The following is a 19,164-nucleotide window of genomic DNA, read 5'->3' on the forward strand; positions in this document are numbered from 1 at the left end:
CCAAGCTTGATTCAAGTAGGTGCTTTAGACCACTGAGCCATCTCTCCAGCCCCTTGAACATATTTTCATTGACATATTTTACTCAGTTTTCCAATAGGAGCAGAGTTTCCTTTAATATTGTCTTTGTGAACTACAAATTGAAACAGGAAAGGAAATAACAATATGGCGTCTATCATAGGAAATAAAATGTAACATGCTTTTTTCTCTTAGATGGGAATAATGAACAACCCTAATCCTTATGGCCCACCTTATACTCAGAATTCTGGACAACAGATAGGAGCCAGTGGCCTTGGTCTCCAGATTCAGGCAAAGACTGTTTTACCAAATAGCTTATCTCCATTTCCAATGGACAAAAAGGCTGTTCCTGGTGGGGGAATGCCCAACATGGTGAGTACTCATCAGTCATAAACTTCTCTTTCAACTCACATTTTAACAAAATAGTTGTGTTAAAAGCTTTGATGGGGGCTGGTGGGATGGCTCAGTGGTCTAAAGCACCTACTTAGAACAAGCTAAGCTAAGCAAAGCACAGGGACTGCGGTTCAATCCCCCAGCACCACATGCCAGCCAGCCCCGCCCCCTTGGTGGGCTGAGCTGGACACACACACACACACATTAATTAATTAATTAATTAATTAATTTAAAAAAAAAGCTTTGATGCCTTCTATACATTCCAGGGTCTGTCTGTACAAGGAGCCTGTGCGCTGGGTAGCTCATGTGAGGGAGCATAGGCCATTCTTCCATTTCATAAAGTTTGTTTTTTTTTTTTAAATTGTCAAGAGAGGCTGATCCCACAGAAGCAAGTCAGGAGCTTTAGCTAGTGAGCTTCCTAACGCTCAGGGATGTAGGTCCTTACTGCTCTTGGGAAAGGATCTCAACTTTCAAGGACTATATGTAGACCACCAAAGTAATTTCCCAATAATCCTTGCACATAGGAATCTTAGGTATAAGGATTAAGAGTTTAAAGCTAGCTTGGGCAATTTAGTGACAGTCTGCCTCAAACAAAACAAAAGTAAAGCAGTAAAGCTCCCCAGCACCACATGTACGTATACAGACACACAAACACACACTCCCTCCCTCAAATTTCTGTTTTTTAGGTCTAGGAATTGAATCCAGGGCTTCTCACATGCTAGACAAGCACTGACTGAGATGTATTCCAGGCTTTTCAGATATATAGTCTTTTTATGTTGCTCAGACTGACATCAAATTTGAGATCCTCCACCTCTACCTCAGCTTCTTAAATAGCTGAGGTTGCATGTGTGTGCCACCATGTCAGGCTAATCTTGTTTCTAGCTGTAAGTTTACATGGTACTCCACATTTGCATTTCAAAAATTTTTCTTTGGCAATTTTATTTTGTTCATTCAGAGGGATGGCTGTATGTAGTACTTGGAATGTGGTCAAGGTGTGCTGGGGATAGATGTATGTTGTGCAGTGTTTCAAAATACCACGTATACACTAGAAAAGTGCTAAAAAATGCCTCTTGAATGCACTACAGTTTATTCACCTGGTATAAACTGGGATGGAACTCAGGACCTTTCACTTGCCAGCCAGGTGCTTACTCTGCTGAGCTATCTCCCCAGCCCATGTTATGTTATTTTTTGAGACAGAGTCCCAATTCGCAGGCTAGTTTTGAGCTCATTATGTAGTCCTGGCTGGCCTTTAGCTCTAGGTCTTCTGAGTGCAATTTAGTTTCTGTTATTAATAGTAGTAGTAGCAGTAGCAACAGCACCAGAATTGAACTCAGGATCTTGCTCTTGCCGGGCAGGCACTTGTGTAGCCGGTCTCCCTAGCCTGCAATTTTGTTTCTCTTTCAAAAAGTTTTTTTATGTTCACTGCCTATATTTCAGATAGTCTGCTAAATATTAAGAGATGCAGAGATGACTGAAACACAGAATCTATGGCTTCAGAAATGCCTAATAGACAAACCTTTTAGTTTAATACTTTTCACCCACCTAAAAGGTCTTTGCTGAGTTAACTAAGAAGCTCCTTATTCCTTAAAAGCTTATGTCAGTCTACTCAGCCTGGACTTCTTGCTCTTCCCTTACTTGCTGGAGCATATGCTTTTGTTCTCTTTGATTTGGCTGTCTAATCAGACATATGAGTACTGTCATGGTTTATTTTCTTACTAAATAGAGGTTCTTGATGGAACAATGATTGGTTTCTATTTTAGTGCCTCTGTTAGAAATGGAATCCAGCAGTCAGGGATTTAGTCCATGGTGTAGCCACCTGCCTGGCAAGTATGAGGTCCTGAGTTTAATTCCTAGTGCCAAAAAAAAAAAGAGTCTGTAATAGAGTAGTTTTTAATTGAAAATATCCACATCTCTGTTTATTAAGAGATAGCACACCTTGACACTAATTATTAAATAATTGTATCTTTATTATTACTTTCATTAGGGCCAACAACCTGCCCCACAGGTCCAGCAGCCAGGCCTGGTTACTCCAGTCTCCCAGGGTATGGGTTCTGGAGCGCACACAGCTGATCCGGAGAAGCGTAAGCTCATCCAGCAGCAGCTTGTTCTTCTTTTGCATGCTCACAAGTGCCAGCGCCGGGAACAGGCTAATGGGGAGGTGAGGCAGTGCAATCTTCCCCACTGCCGCACGATGAAGAATGTCCTGAACCACATGACACACTGCCAGTCAGGCAAGTCCTGCCAAGGTGAGTGGGCTTGCGCCATGGAGGGATAGCTGAACTTATTACTTGGAATGTGGTCAAGGTGTGCTGGGGTAGACGTATGTTGTGCAGTGTTTCAAAATACCATGTATACACTAGTAAAGTGCTAATAAAAACCTTTAGCCTCTCAAATGTACTACAGTGTATTGACCTGATAAATAACATCTTGGCTGCTTCTAGGTCTTGATAATTATGAATAAAGTAGTTTTTTAAATTAATTTCTTAAAGTGTGTATTTTTAGTACAAGGTCTCACTACACAGATCAGACTCATGGTGATCTTCTTGTTTTCAGTCTCCCAATCGCTGGGATTGTAGGCGTGCCATACTGAACCCCAGTCCCTGAGCAGGCGCTTTAGTCCGCTGAGCTGGCTGGCTGGCCCTAAGAAAGCAGTTTTAAACAAAATTATTTTGAGAATCTTTTGCTTATAGTGTCTTACTGTACGTTTGTCAATTTTTGAAATTCAGTGTCATAAGTGAACATGGATATGGATAGTGGAATAAATGTAAGGGTCTCTTATTTTTGTGATGATCTTCATTAATGTTTATTTAGTCCAGTAGATTAACTTTTAAATATTATTAAAGGTTTGTTAATCACCAGGTAGGGAAATACCTAGTTTAACACAGTTTTTCATAATCAGTTTCATCCAGTCTAGTAGTTTGTATTTGGAGTCATTAGCAATGTTTTTATAAGTATGTATGTCATGTATACTTAACTTGTAGAGCATGTGGTGGAAGGGGAGACTCTAGAACCAGAGTACTTGAGTTTGAGAACAATTTTGGGGTACTCTGGCTTTGTACAAGTTGCTAAATCATTTTTTACTTTAAATTTTAAAATCTGAGTAGTAACCATCTTTTGTAGTGTTATAAAGATGAAGTGAATTACATTTTCATTACTTGTTAAATAGTAAATTAGTTGTTCTCAAAAACTTTCTAGTGGCACACTGTGCATCTTCTCGACAAATCATTTCACACTGGAAGAACTGTACAAGGCATGATTGTCCTGTGTGTCTCCCCCTCAAAAATGCTGGCGATAAGAGAAATCAACAGTGTAAGTAATGAATCTTTTGCAGGTTTATGCCCCAAGTTTTTTGTGGGAAACTTTTTGCCCCACAGCATTATATATTGAACTTAGGACCTTCATAAGAGAGTTACAATCCAACATTCCAGCTTGACACCCCCCCCCTGCCCCCCCGGGGTCTTTTTGAGACAGGGTTTCACTCTGTAGTTCAGGCTGGCCCTGAACTCCACTTTGTAGCCCAGCTTGAACTCAAACTCACAGCAGTTCTGCTTTAGCCTCCCGAGTGCTGGGATTACAGGTGTTTGCCATCATGTCTGGCTTTTTTTTTTCTTTTCTTTTTCTTCTTTTCTTTTCTTTTTTTTGGAAACAGGATCTTGCTATGTAGCTCAGGCCGGCCTTGAGCTCACTTTGTAACCCAGGCTGGTCTTGAACTTGCATGATCCTCCTGCTTCAGTTTCCTGAGTACTGAAATTGTAGGCACGCACCACCATACCCGGTCCCTTTCTTTTTCTTTTGGTACTGGGAATCAAACTCAGGACCTTGTACTTGCCAGGCAGGTGCTTGTGCTGCTGAGCTATATACCCTAGCCCAAGTTTTTCCCCCCATGTGAGAAAGCATCTCACAAGTTGCTCATGGTAGCCTCAAATTTATCATGTTCCTAACTCAGTTTCCTAGAGTGCTCGGACTCCCAGGTGTATACTGCTACACCTGGTATGCCGCAAGTATTGTGGGAATCTCACCAGTGCCATTTGATAAGGTTTTAGAGTACTTTCTGTTTATGAGGTTCTTCTGCCTACCTGGTATTATTATACTTTGTTGAAAAAATAGTTTCCCTTTTCTCCTTTTCTGCTTCCTATTCATAACCAGTGCATAGACTTAAACTACTTGATAAGACAAGGAGTTCTGAATATCCCTTAATATCTTTGACTGAAATAGTCAGATGATTTGAAATTATTTATATAGCAGGAAAACAATTGAGATTTTGTATTGTCTTGGGATGAAGAAAGGCTTTTCTTAGGGAAAAGGCCAGTCTTAAATCGTAATACATTTAAAAGTGCACCTACTGAATCTCTAGCCACAAAAGATTAAGCATTTACAGTTGAAACACAAAGTAGGTGTAAAGTATGTGAAAGTGAAATTAAATTCCTTAAACAAATCATAAAGTACTTGGTAGAAAATTGGGATGAGGAAACAATTCACTAGGAAACATGACAAGGATCAGTATTACATAATGACATAGCTATCATTCTGTCACATAGGCAGAAAAGATGCTGCCTACTATCAGTGGGTGGCTGTATGATGTGTGTACAGTGGGGGGGGGCGTTTATAGAGCCTATGAGAAGTCATATTTTGGTATTCTGGATAAAAATCTTTCATTCTGGTGAAGTTTTTTTTTTTTTTTTTTGCGGAACCGGGGATTGAACTCAGATTCTTGCGTTTGCCAGTCAAGCGCTTATCCTACTGAGCCATCTCCCCGGCCCCTCTGGTGAAGTTTTTGAACCTTATTCTTCCCCTGTTTGTTTTTTTTGAGATGGGGCCTTGCTAAGTAGTTTACGCAGCCTCTCCTGAGTGCTAGGATTCAGGCATGTAACACTACACTTGAAAATGCATGTAGAAATTGTTTCAAGAAAAAATAGACAAGATACGTTTACTGAGATATTTGATATTCATTTAAGAATAATTCTGTTTTTTGAAGTTCCCTGGGATATCTTCGTCTTTTTCTCAGTAACTTTAATATTGTAATTCCATGCCTTTTGTTTTCTCTAGCAATTTTGACCGGAGCACCCGTTGGGCTTGGAAACCCCAGCTCTCTAGGGGTGGGTCAACAGTCTACTCCTAGCCTCAGCACTGTTAGTCAGATTGATCCCAGCTCAATAGAAAGAGCCTATGCGGCTCTAGGACTGCCCTATTCAGGAAACCAGATGCCGCCACAATCCCAGGTGCAGGCGAAGAACCAGCAGAATCAGCAGTCTGGGCAGTCGCCCCAAGGCATCCGGCCCATGAACAGCATGAGTAAGTGTAGGTCTTCTCATCACAGAGGGGATGTTGGATATGTGTGTAAATGTCTCTGGATGTTACTATTTATTTTACACCTTTTTATTTATGTAAATTTGATACATGATTATTCAAATTGTAGCACTTTTATAATCCATTTATTAGAGATAGCGGCCAATGGTATATGGATTATACATCCTTTTGATCATTTTTTCACATATGTGAGTTGGCATTTCTAGAAATGGGATCCCATATAGTCCATGACATTAACATTGGACATCTTTTGTGTACCATATCCTCCTGTACATCCTACAGTGATCAGATATGATGATCTCTTACAAATGGACATTAACAATTTCTAGGTTCTTATTCATTTTGTTTTTGCACTTTTAAGCTGTTCAAGGGCTGGGGAGATAGCTCAGTGGCATAGGCACCTGCCTGACAAGTACATGGTCCTGAGTTCAATCCCCAGTAAAGGGGTGGGGGGAGAAAAGTTGAAGTGTTCAACAAGAATTGTGTTGACTTGAGCTGTTGTTTGGCTTGAAATGTATAGAAGTGAGTGTGGTTGCAATCACTCTAGATCGCCATGTAACTCCCAGAAGGCCTAGTGTGTCTTTGCCAGTGTTATGTCCTGAGTTGAGACTTCTTCCCTGCTTTGTCTGTGATAAAAAGAGCTTTGCTCTGTAAGTAACCCTTTGCTGTCAGGCATTTAAATATGGAAGCCATTTTGTTTAGTAGGGTCGTGTTGAGCACTTTGATTTCTCTGGCTTTTTGTTTTGTTCTGGAATTGTTTGTGGTGGTGTCTTCTTGTAGCCAGAGAGCAGCCTGAACTGGAATGAACCTAGCACACACACACTTCCCCAGGAGATCTTTTTTCACCTTTCTATTATGAATTGCAGGCAGCTTTAGGTTTTCAGATCGGTTTAGTGCTACTCTTCACTTTTATTTTGTACTGGAGATTGTACCCATGACCACATGCATGCCAGGCAAGCAGGCTATTATTGTCCTGTCATGTCCTTTCTGTTACCCCCTCTGGTTTTACCTTTTTTTCTTCTTACTCTTCTCTGATGTGTTCAGCAGTCAGTTGTTACTTCTTGGATTGATGTGTTGATGATGTTCAGGGCATTTTCCTCCGCCTCCTTTCCATTTACTAACAAAACAGCATTGATTTTCACTTCCATAATTTGAGTTCAGTGGTGCAAAGGAGCTTCTGATTCTCTGCGCTGAGGTTCATAGATCTGTTTGGAGGCGGTGACTGGAGATTGAGCCTAGGTCTTCACATTGAGTTCTTTGGTTAACAATAAATATCTTTACCATTACTGTGAACCAAACCTTTTAGAATACTTTATTTCTTTTATTATGTTAGGTCATATCTAGACTTCTGCTTTTTGAAATTGAATGACATAACCCAAAGCTGCAAAGGCCTACTTTTGGAGTATTTTTCCTTTTTTTTTGGCACAGGGAATTGAACTCAGGACCTTGACCTTGCCAGGCAGGCACTGTGCTGCTGAGCTATCTCCCTTGCCCCCATATTTTTGCTTTTATATCAACCCCTTTCAAAAATGTGTTTATGGGCTGGGTATGGTGGCACATGCCTGTAATCCCAGCACTTGGGAAGCTGAAACAGGAGGATTGTTGGGAGTTCAAAACCAGCCTGGGCTACATAATTTAGCTTAAGGCCAGATTGAACTGCATGGCAAGACCCTATCTCAAAAAGAAAAAAAAGGTATTTATGTTGGGCATGATGGCTCATACCTACAGTCCCTGGACTTGGGAGCCTCTACTCACCCTGAATTTGAGGCCAGTATAGGCAGCTTCTATAGCAATCATGAATTGCACCGCTACAAACATATTGTGTGTGTGTTCCTTAAGTATGATGTCTTTAACTCTGGGGACAATAACTTGAGGCAAAAATAGAATAGGAAATAATGGAATGCAATGAAAGGCAAACACTCATATTTTTAACAATTGGGCTAAAAACATTTAAAGAGAAGATAGTCCCTTTAACAAATAGTGATAGGAAGACATTATCCCGGAGCAGAAGAATGAAACTAGAATATAACTCACCCTACTAAAATCAAATAAAAATTGATTAAAGACCTTAAAATACTGAAATACAGAAAGACTGAAACTGCTGGAAGATGAATAGGGAAAACACTTGAGGACATAGCCATAGGTAAAGGCTTCTGAGCATAACTCGACTCCAGTAGCTCAGGAAATAGTACCAAGAATCAACAGATGGTTTCTAAGTTGAAAAACTTTTCTACGCAGCAGGGGAAACAAACAACAGAGTAAGAAGCAGCCTTCAAGTGGGGGAATTTTGGTTTTCCCCCTGGTACTAGGGATCAAACTCAGGACCTTGAGTTTGCCAGGCAGGCACTTATGCCACTGAGCTATCTCCCCCAAGTGGGAGAATTTTTTTTGCCAGCTATTCTTCTGGTAAGGGACCAATATCTAGAAAGATGCTATATAAAGAAATTCAAAAAAATTAAACTCTTAAAATCAAATGGCTTAGGGGGCCTTGCCCTAGCTCAGGCCTTTAAGTGGCTGCTTCCACAAAGCTGTCAGCCTCAGGTTGCTGGAGTTCAAACCTCACATCTCTCCAGTTGGCCAAAAGTGCCCTGAAGGCATTCGAGGAACAAAAAAAAAAAAAAAAATCAAATGGCTTAGTAAGTGAAGTGGGCAGACCTGTGAAATGTATTCAGTCAATTTACATTCTACATTTAAATTTCTCCACTTGTACCCCAAAGTCAGTAAGTTAGTTGAAAGGTTTACTAGAGAGGGAGCATGTATCTTTTTGCCATTCCCCCCATTCTGGAACAGTTGTCAAAGTCTTGATTTTTCAGTTGGTTTGTACTCTGAAAGGTTTTTTTTTTTTTTTTTTTGTTTTTTTTTTCTCTCTATAGGTTTTTTATGATGCTTACTTGGTAGTTGTTTTCTCTAAATTGTTTCCAAGTCGTAGATTTTTGAAAAAATATATGTATGTCCTATAATCTTTATGTGAAAGAATATAGTACTGGGTAGGATGAAGAACTTAGGTAAATACAGATGCTACCATGTAGAAAATACAGTTTTAAGCCGGGTGTGGTGGCACATGCCTATAATCCCAGCATTTGGGAGGTTGAGGCAAGAGGATCATTGTGAGTTCAAGATCAGCCTGGGCTACAAAGTGAGTTCAAGGCCAGCCTGAACTGCGTAGTGAGACCCTGTCTCAAAAAGACAGTAAATGAATGAAAATGTGTGTGTATGTATGTATGTATGTGTGCATGTATGTGGTTTTAGTTCCAGCTTGTGGCGACAAATGTAGCTCCTACTGTGGCATAACTGGCTGTAGTGCTGGAGCCTCTCAGATGCAAATTGTTGATACTTGCATGGACCAGGTAGTACAACAGATGATGAACAGCATTAATTCAGCTTGTGCTGAAAGCAAAACTAAAGGGCCACACATCCTATGTGGAAACATCTCTAGTCTGGCTGGGCAGGGAAATAATCCTGATCAGGTTTTCTGTAGCATATGTCAGGCTGTGGAGACTTTGTAGCAGAGAAGGAAAGAGAGAGCCCTCTGGAGCCTGGAAATTTTGAAATATAGATAGTAATTATAAAGTAAGCTTTTTACTAGAGAACTCTAATTATAAAATAAGCTTTTTACTTGAGAACTCAGTGTTGATAGTTGACCATTTTCATAGTTTTTTTGTTTGTTTGTTTGTTTTGTTTTTTTGGTGGAACTGGGGATTGAACTCAGGCCCTTGAGCTTGCCAGGGAAGCGCTTATTCTACTGAGCTATCTCCCCTGCCCAATGCATTTTCATAGTTTTGTTGTTCGTGAATTCAGTTAATCTACAAATGTTTATTGGGATGGGATTGTTTCTATGGCGTAGAAATCAGAAATATATTCTCGTGGATTTTTAGGTAACATAAATTCTTTTTTAATCTTTTTCTCCCTGATTCTTCCACATTGCCAATAATGTCTGATTACTTCCATTCCTGTATTCCATGTGATGCTCACCTTTAGGATCTTTAGTAATAGCCAATATATAGATGAATACTTTTTCATTTAATAGTTTTTGTATGAAATAGTTGAAAACATTATAAAGCAGATGTGACATAGTATTTGTTTAGTCTGTTTATTTACATAAAATCATATAGTATTGTGCTAGAAACAGGGCTCCTGGAGCAAGAGATGAGAGAGCCATTCTTTGAAACCAATGTTAAATGAACCTGGAGATTGTGAAGAGAAATGTTGTGGTGGTGCATGTTCATGTGCCATCAGAAGGCTATAAGATACGTTGCACTTGGCAATTGCTAAAACAAATCCATGTTGTGAACGTTTTTACAAAATGTTCATAGGCCATGATGACAGTTGTGGAGAGCTCAGTTCTGTTTCAGAAGTGACCACTTCTAGCAACTACTTTTCATTTGTATTGTCTCTTGGGTATTCTTTATATGTGTCTACGTGTTGTATTTATTTATTTGTTCATATGGTGGTACTGGGGATCGCACCCAGGGCCCTGTACATATAAGGCAAGAACTATACCACTGAGTCACATTCCCAGCCCACTAGCAGATACTTTTTAGATAGTCAGCCTGATTGGAAGTATTAGGGAGCATAGTGAAAGAAGGCCAGTTTTTATTTTCATTAAAAATTATTTACTGATCTTACTGATTTTCGTTTTAGTGGGAAGTTTTTCTTTTGTGATACCAGGTCTCAAACTTAGGACCTTGCACTTGCCAGGCAGGCTCTTATCCCACTGAGATATCTCCACAGCCTGGAAGTTTTTGTTTTTGGCGGAACTGGGGATTGAACTCGGGCCCTTGCGCTTGCCAGGGAGGCGCTTATTCCAAGTTTTTGTTTTTTAACTAAAATAACTTGAGGTATAACAAGAGGTAATAGAATTGTGCATCAAAACAGTTTTCACATGAAAAGCTTTTCTACTGTGAATGCTACAGTTGTTTTTGCATGAACTATTCAAAAAATTATTGAAAAAAATACGTACATAGAACTTCTTCCAGCTGTTTTAAAGATATATTCAAGAAAACATGTTTTCCTTTAACACAGACAGTGCATGTTGTCCCTCTCCTGCAGGGAGAGTCACTGTAATTATTATTATTATTATTATTATTTTATATAGGCTCTCACTATACAGCTTGGACTCATAGTGATCCTCCTATCTCAGCTTCCCCAGATCTGGGATTACAGGCGTGTGCCACCATGCCCAGTTTTGGTTTTTGGCTTGGCGCAAGGCTGGCACAGCATGCAGTTGGCACAACATGTGGTACTGGGGATCGAAACTAGGTCCTAGTACTTGCCAAGCAGGTGCTTGGACTGCTGAGCTATTTCCCCAGCCCTGTGTGTTTTCTTATGTCCTTGTGTAAATTTGTTGTGCTAATGAAAGTATGTGTCTGTTGACACTTTGAGTCTTTAACAGCTTTGATTGTAATTGTTTTGTTTTGTGTGTAAGACAGATAGTCTGCAGAAAATCCTAAAGCAAAGTTTATGTATAGAGATTTTTATCTGGTAGTACTTGTGGACAAACCTTGTTTCTCAGTGTATACATCTGTATTTAGATTGGCATTGTTTTTTTTTCCCCCTTGATTCTTATCAATACATAAATTTAGATTATTAAGTTTTAAAATTTCGGACAATTTCAGGCATTGAAAATACACTCTCTTTTCACATTTTTTTGGGATGATTTTTTTTTTTTCCCCACCCCGGAACCAGGGATTGAACTCAGACCCTTGCGCTTGCCGGGGAAGCTCTGACTCTACTGAGCCATCTTCCTGACATCTTTTCACATTTTTTAAAAGGTATTTGTTTCATTTTTGGTGAATTTCCTATTCCTATTGGATTATTCACCTTTTCTTTATTGGTCTGTAAGGGTACCTCATATGTCATGTTAGCTTTCATGTGTTGTTAATCGTGTTCCTGATAATTACATAGTCGTTTGTATTGACTTCCTGATTTTTATTGTATGGCTTTTGTTTTGACTTAGGTGCTAGTCCTATGGGAGTAAACGGAGGTGTAGGGGTTCAAGCACCAAATCTTCTTTCTGACTCGATGTTGCATTCAGCCATAAATTCTCAAAAGTAAGTTTTATCTTGGTTTGTGCTGAGTCATATTTTAAGTACTAAAAATTCTTTTGAGTTCTTAGTTTACTTGATTTGAAGATAACCTTTATGAATGGCAAAAATCAATATTGTATCATTTTACTTGAAATTATATTAGTTAAGTGGAATAACCTACATTTGTCAAATACAAAAAAGTTGTAAGATGATATGTATGTATAAAAATTGTTTTCTTGGGGCTGGGGAGATTGGGCCTGAGTTCAATCCCCGGTTCCACCCAAAAAAAAAGAAAAAGTTTTTCTTTATCCTAAACCTCATTATTCAGGGGGTTTTCCTTGAGATAACCTTGCCCAGATGACACTTTAGTCTAATGACACAACCTACTTTTTCAAACAGAAGTCTCTACCATGTCGCATGTAACTCTTCTCACAGGTACAAATAGTGTTGCGACACAAATGTATACATGCACAGGTGCACATACACAAACACATGCACTTATACTAATAGACTTCCTGTAGAGTATTGGACCCATGGCAGTAGTAATTGTCACCATTAGTTAAGGTCTTTTTTTATTTTAAGGAGGGGTCTACAGGGTGTTCAGGGTCTCACTACTAGATCAGATTTGTAGTGATCTGCCTGTTTACAGCCTCCCAAGAGCTGGGATTATAGGTGCACAACACCACACCCAGTCTCATGCACCCTGGGGTTGGGGGCAGGCCTCAGGGATCAAACCCCCGGCCCCTGTGTCTGCTTGTAGGCACTTTAATCTGCTGAGCTATTTGGCTGGCCTTCAACAAGGTCTTTCTTTTGTGCGCGTGCACCCCCCTACCCCCCAAATCTATTTTTCCTTTTGTTTGTTCATTTGTTTTGGGTTTTATTTACTTCTTAAAGCCCAATGATGAGTGAAAATGCTGGTGTCGCTTCCCTGGGCCCTATGCCAACAGCAGCTCAGCCATCCAGTACTGGAATTAGGAAACAGTGGCATGAAGATATTACTCAGGATCTTCGAAATCATCTTGTTCACAAACTGTAAGTAAGGTTTTGGTACTGTGTCTCACTGGTAAGAATTGTCATACTTGGGTTTGGTGGCACACAGGTGTAATCCCAGCTACTTGGGAGGCAAGAGGATTGAAAGTTTGAGCCCAGCTGAGCCTTGGCAACTGAGCAGTTTTGTGAGACCCTGTCTTAAAAAAAGAACTGGGGTTGCAGCTCAGCGCAAAGGCCCTGAGTTGAATCCCCAGAACCACAGTAGCAGCAACCATAAAAACGACATGGGCTACACATTTAACAAGTAAAGACCTATGACTGATTTTCCTGTTGTGTGGCTCTAGATGTTGATAACTCTACTTTGTCATTTTTGCTGCTGCTTCTCTGCTTCCTGTTTTTCAAGTTTTGTTCTGTTATTTGTAAGAGTCTTCTTGCTTTGACATGATATGAACCTAAAAATTAATAAATTTTAAATTGTTCATTTTGTGTCTTTGTCTTAGACAACCTACATTTTATAAGAAAAACTAGGCCTCAATTGTTTAAAAGCAGGGTAGAAAGGATGTTTTCTGTTATTCCAGGTAGTTGATTATGTGGATAAGTTGAATCTGTGGTCTTCTGGTCTTCCAAATGTACTCACAATAGTTTATGAAAAACTTTCTGCATGGTTTGTTGTGAAGTTGATACATGGCAGTTGTCCCAGTTATTCTCTTGGTGCTGCAACAAATTTGAGCCTGATGCTCAAAATTAGGGAAGGAAATATTTAGCTCATGGTCAGTGGAGGTTTCAGTCCATACTCAGCTGGCTCCAAGGCGGAGCTGCACATCGCAGAGAGCATCCGTTCATATTAGTGGCAAAAAATAAGAGAGCAAAAGGATTAGCAGCAGCAATGGCAACAGAAAGCCACTCTGTCTCCCTTAAGTTGCTTTCAGGCTAACTGCCCCCACGCTAGAAGTGGTACTCACATCCATATTCCCAGTGGATCTTGAGTTATTTATGAACTCTAGATGTCCACCCCATGACTGTATGAGGCTTTGGGGGGTCAACTAGACACAAACCATAACAGCAGTTACCTCTTCACAAACTCCCATCTTATTTCATGTAAAGAGGTCTTGTCAGATGGAGGTAAGGGGTGGCATATGAAGTGATAAAATGTCATGTGCCTGGTCATAAAGGGAGAGCTTAAATCTTGCTCTTTAAGAGTTTGCACTTTGTACAACATGAAGCTTTTTTTTTTTTTTTTTAAGAGAAAGTACTGTTTTTTTACTTGAGTTTTACCTACTAGCAGGATCTCCTTTTTTCCATCTTTATTTGGTGCTAGGCAGTTGCCTTCTTGTTGATCTCAGGATAAAAAATAAATTTAAAAGGAGAGGCTCAACGTGAAGGCAATTGCCTATGGAATTTGATGAGAGAACTCTTATTTAATGAAATAAAGAATAACCACACTATTGTTTTGAATAAATTGTTTGGAGCCTTTTATTTAAAAGATAAAGAACATAGATTATTTGAGATTAATCATCTGATTTAACATTGAAAGATTTTTATGTGTTTGTGATTTTTCTTCCAAGTCTTACATTTTTGCAGTCTAGTTCCTTCAGGTAATGTATAGCTAAACATGGCAAACTAAGTGCCTTTTAACAAAAAATAGTTTTTGCCAGAGGTGGTGGTGGCATATGCCTACAATCTCATCACTTGGGAGGTTGATATAGGAGGATTGCCACAATTGTGAGGCTAGCCTGAGTCATACGGTATGACTTTGTTTAAACCCCTCTCCTCCAATCATTTGTTGGTTGTTCACTCTGTCGGTTGTGTAGCCCAGGCTGTTGTGTATGTCTTTGTGTTGCTCCTGTGTCAGGCTTTCTAATGTTGGGAGTGTAGATGTGTATTACTACAAGTTGCTAAAAATCACATTTTTCAGTCTTAGAATAGTAAGCATTGCCAAACATGTTGTAGGGAATTCCTCAAGTATTGGAAGCTTGGAAATTAGCCAGAATCCTGCATTACTGCTCTTTCTATCTTAAGTTTGTGCTTAAAACTGTGGAGTAGTTATTTATTTAATAAAATGAATAAACTTAGGAGTAAACTACTCTTAAGGCTCTTTTTTTTTGGAGACAGGGTCTTACTCTGTAGTTCAGGCTGGCCTTGGACTCACTGTAGCCCAGGCTGGCCTCAAACTCAGACTGGTGACAATCCTCTTGCCTCACTCTTACAAGGGTTGAGATTATAGGAGAGTGCCACAGCCCAGTTTAAAGCCTTTGAATCTATGACAGAGGGTAGGTTTTCTTTATAGAAGTAATACTACTGGGGGCCGGGGAGATGGCTCAGTAGGATAAGCGTTTGGCTGGCAAGCGCAAGGATCTGAGTTCAATCCCCGGTTCCGCCAAAAAAAAAAAAAAAGGTAATACTACTATGTAATATTTTGCTCTCCACATAAGATAATAAGAACCACAGAGTATTTTTATGGAGTCATTTTTCATATTGTAATCAGGAAAAGCCTTTTTACACAAATAATTTCAGTGTGTGTTGTTTTGTATGAGTAGTTCTTTTTCATACTCTGTTGTGTATATAAAGAAGGGCATATAATAGGAAAACGTTTAAAGGAGTATACATTTGATGACATGAATGAAGAGCTGATATGGCATTACAGTGGTAGGATATTCTTTTCCCAGTGTTCAAGCCATATTTCCTACTCCGGATCCTGCTGCTTTAAAAGACCGACGGATGGAAAACCTGGTTGCCTATGCTCGCAAAGTGGAAGGGGACATGTACGAATCTGCAAATAATCGAGTGAGCATCTGGTTTTTCTTTTTTGTTAAGTAGCAAGTGGACCTGTTCTGGTTAATTTACTTTTCTTCTGTAACATTACACAAATACAGTGCTTCTGAGCATTTCCTTTAGGGATTTTGTCTTTCTGTTACTGAATACAGACAAGGTAACAAAGGAATTTTAATAGTATGTCATCAAGAATCTTCCATTCTCCCTCTGTCAATTTTAAAATTGACCTAGGGGCCAGGGAGATGGCTCAGTAGAATAAGCGCTTGCCTGGCAAACACTAGGGCCTGCGTTTAGTCCCCAGTTCCGCCAAAAAAATAAAAATAAAAAATAAATAACATTGATTTAGTTGTTACCAATTCTGAACTGTTTTTGGGTCCCCCCCCCCCAGAATATGATGAATCAGATACTTGGTATTTTTATTTCAAGTTGTACTTTAGTTATGTCAGTTTAACTTTCTTTCTAGATTGTCACTTCTAGGAAATGCAGGATTTTTGTTTTTGTGTCCTGTAAATGCCTGTGTGTATTTTTGTGAAGCTACTTTCAAAGGGCCTGCTTTATTGTGTTATTCATAGGAAAAGTGCTGGTCATATGGCCATTCCAAACATAAATTTGTGGAATGACCAAAGAAAATAGATCTGTTCCCCCTTTTAGATTTTGCCTACATTTATGTATTTATTTATTTATAGAAATTTTTTTGGTTTTTCCTTCCTTTTCTCTTCTTTCTTAGTTGAGGCTTATTTTTTGGTTTGGGTGCCAAGGACTGAACCCACAGCTTCCAGCTTGCTAGGCAAGCGGTCTACCACTGAGCTAAATCCTCAGCCCCCTTTACCTACTTTTTAAAATGAAGGTAATATTGATTCTGAGCTTGGTTTTTTGTTTTTTGTTTTTTGTTTTTTGTTTTTTTATATTACTCAATGAAAGTTCCTCTTCTTGCCTTCTCTTTTACTTCAAAAATTACAAAAGGCGGAGTACTACCACCTTTTAGCTGAGAAGATCTATAAGATCCAGAAAGAACTAGAAGAAAAACGAAGGACCAGACTACAGAAACAGAATATGCTGCCGAATGCTGGGGGCTTGGTGCCGGTGTCTATGAATCCAGGGCCTAACCTGGGACAGCCCCAGCCAGGAATGGCTTCCAGTAAGTGCATTGTGTACTGGAAACGTCAACTATTAAATGCGCCCTAGCTGAAGCCGTCTGTTCATATGCACTTTTGTAGGTGGTGGTCTAGTTCATGTATATTACAGTACATGACTGTGTCCATCACGGGCGTATACCCCCTGTGCGTATGTGGAGTACCTCTATTCTTTTTAGGCCCCTTCTTCCTACTCTGCAGTTTTTCTAATAGCCTTTTGCTGGTATGTAGAACATAATTCATCACCAGCTTGAAAAAGAAAAGCACCTGAACATTTTGACATTTCTAGACATATTATCTAACATAAATAGTTAATTGACATCATTCTCAGAAACCAAGGAGGGCAGGGGGTATAGCTCAGCAGACTAAACACTTGCTTAGGTAAGCGCAGAGGCCAGGGTTTGATCCCTGACTCTGCCAGCCCCGCCCCCAGGTGCTCTGAGCTGGCAATGGAGTTTGGGCATGGTGGCATGTGCCTATAATCCCAGCCCCTCCAGGGAGGCAGAAATCAGGAGGATCACTATGAGTCTGGGCTGTATAGTGAGACCCTACACACACACACAAAAAAAAAAAAACAAAAACAAAAAACAAAAACAAGAAACCAAGGTCACCAAGTTTTTCTTGCCATCTGCAGTACTTATTAGCTTGCATGTGATAAGAAACCAGGAAAGGTTTGTAGGCCAGTCAGGATATTGACACAATACCTACAAAGCTGATATCATTTATTCATTCATTCATTTTGTCTTTTTTGAAACAGGGTCTCTCACTTTGTAGCCCAGCCTGACCTCAGATTTACAGAAGTCCTCCTGCCTCACCCTCCCAAGTTTTTAGAGGCATGTGAAATTAGGTCTTGACAGCCTACCTCTCTGGTTGTGAAGCATCATTCTTGACCTAATAAATTTTCCTGCTAGTTAAGACTGTTCTGTGTGGCCTTATTCATATACTGACTGACTACATTCCTTGCAGTGAAATAGTGGGACACAGAATGAAGAGCACAGGTGTTTAAATGGTGTGAGAAAAGCTGTGATAGGAAATGTCTGTGTTCAGTGAGTTAGGGAATATTGGCTACTTGTAGGAATGACTAGGGGCCGGGGAGATGGCTCAGTGGAAAAAGCGCTTCCCTGCCAAGGGCAAGGGCCTGAGTTCAATCCCCGGTTCCCCCCACTCCAAAAAAGAAAAAAGGAATGACTATCACAGCCAGCAAGTAGAAAATGTTAGGCTATCAGCGGATTGGTAATGGGCTCAGAAATTCATCTCCCTCCCTCCTTGAAGTGGTAAAGGGAGGAACTACTTAACTGACTTCTTCACCCTTGTTGATTCCAGTGTGGGAGATGTAGTAGTGTTTTCTGATTGGGAAGAATAGCATTTTTGACAGAAGGAATAGTATATAAGGAGAAAATATGTGTACTTTTCTGTGGCTGAAACAGGCTGGGGGAAGGGTGCTACATGTGGGTATTGAGACATGATCTTGCCATGTAACCCAGGCCAGAGTAAAACTCACAATGATCTCTCCATCACCTGACAAAACACTTTTTTTCCTGAGTACAACTGACGACTGTCAGGATAAGAAAGTCGAGATTATTTTGGTTGGAGAACCTGCTTTGGTACATGGTTAAGCGAGAGCAGTGTTGACAAAGCTTTTAGAGCTTTTGATAGGTTTACCACCACTGAGCCAGAGTTCTTGAAGAGGCACAACTGGACATACAGTGTCTGGTTTAGGTAGAATTTATTCAAGTAGTCTAATATTAGTAAAAACAGTGTGGTGTTATCCTATAAGCAGGTATATGTATTAGTGGAATTGAATAGCAATAGCCAAGTCTGAGCTTACTTTGAACTTAGTAAACCTTAGATATTTTAGGATGAGATCCCTACTTTATCTTACACATAGAAATTGTGAAAAAGTAAAAACTTTCCAAGCTGTATAAAATTTTTAAAACTATATAAAATATTCAAGAAAATAGAAAAGAATTAAAGGTTACATGTCAAGGCATAAGAACTAAATTAGTAGAGACTAGGGCTCTCTTGACGGCTCAAATGCACTTCTAAATTGAGCTAAGAAAGCCAGATGTGATGCACGCCTTTAATCCCAGTACATTGGAATCTGAACTACATAGTGAGACCCTGTCTGAAAAACAGAACGAGATGAGGAGCATCCACACCAGCAGTGCAACCAAGGCTGTAACGTGCACCTCTAGGAGGGACGAACCAGGGCACCATGGGCCCTCTTGTTTTTCAGGGAAGCTATAGAAATATTTTTCTCTGCACCTTGTTAGAAGTGCTGTACTAGAGGATGCATAAATTCAAGAAAACATTAGGGGCCGGCCAGATAGCTCAACAGCTTCAGACTTGCCTCTGAAGTCCACAGAGGAAGAGACACCTGCAAGCAGGCGTGGGGGGGGGGTGATCCCCCAGCCTGCTGTGCCAGCCCTGCCCCTGGGGCACATTGAGACGGCAGTTGAGATTGGCTTGGTGGGGTGCACCTGTAATCCCAGCTCTTGGGAGGCTGTAAACAGGCAGATCACTATGAG

At 40.0% G+C, this 19,164-nt stretch overlaps 1 protein-coding gene across 3 annotated transcripts in view; it reads left to right on the forward strand.

Moving 5' to 3' along the window:
* Positions 1 to 19,164, forward strand: part of LOC101571362 (histone acetyltransferase p300) — a 70,776-nt gene that overhangs the window by 33,792 nt on the left and 17,820 nt on the right. For 2 of the 3 annotated variants that reach the window (XM_004634648.2, XM_023719001.1), the window contains exons 3-10: positions 211 to 387; positions 2,393 to 2,654; positions 3,604 to 3,717; positions 5,455 to 5,700; positions 11,672 to 11,765; positions 12,636 to 12,773; positions 15,398 to 15,515; positions 16,467 to 16,641. In XM_004634648.2, coding sequence (XP_004634705.1) covers positions 211 to 387; positions 2,393 to 2,654; positions 3,604 to 3,717; positions 5,455 to 5,700; positions 11,672 to 11,765; positions 12,636 to 12,773; positions 15,398 to 15,515; positions 16,467 to 16,641 — 1,324 coding nt within the window. The remainder of the gene's footprint in view (positions 1 to 210; positions 388 to 2,392; positions 2,655 to 3,603; positions 3,718 to 5,454; positions 5,701 to 11,671; positions 11,766 to 12,635; positions 12,774 to 15,397; positions 15,516 to 16,466; positions 16,642 to 19,164) is intronic. The other variant, XM_023719000.1, reaches the window with a different exon arrangement.

This window comes from Octodon degus, unplaced genomic scaffold (genome assembly GCF_000260255.1).
Source record: "Octodon degus isolate 3935 unplaced genomic scaffold, OctDeg1.0 scaffold00064, whole genome shotgun sequence".
Taxonomy (NCBI): domain Eukaryota; kingdom Metazoa; phylum Chordata; class Mammalia; order Rodentia; family Octodontidae; genus Octodon; species Octodon degus.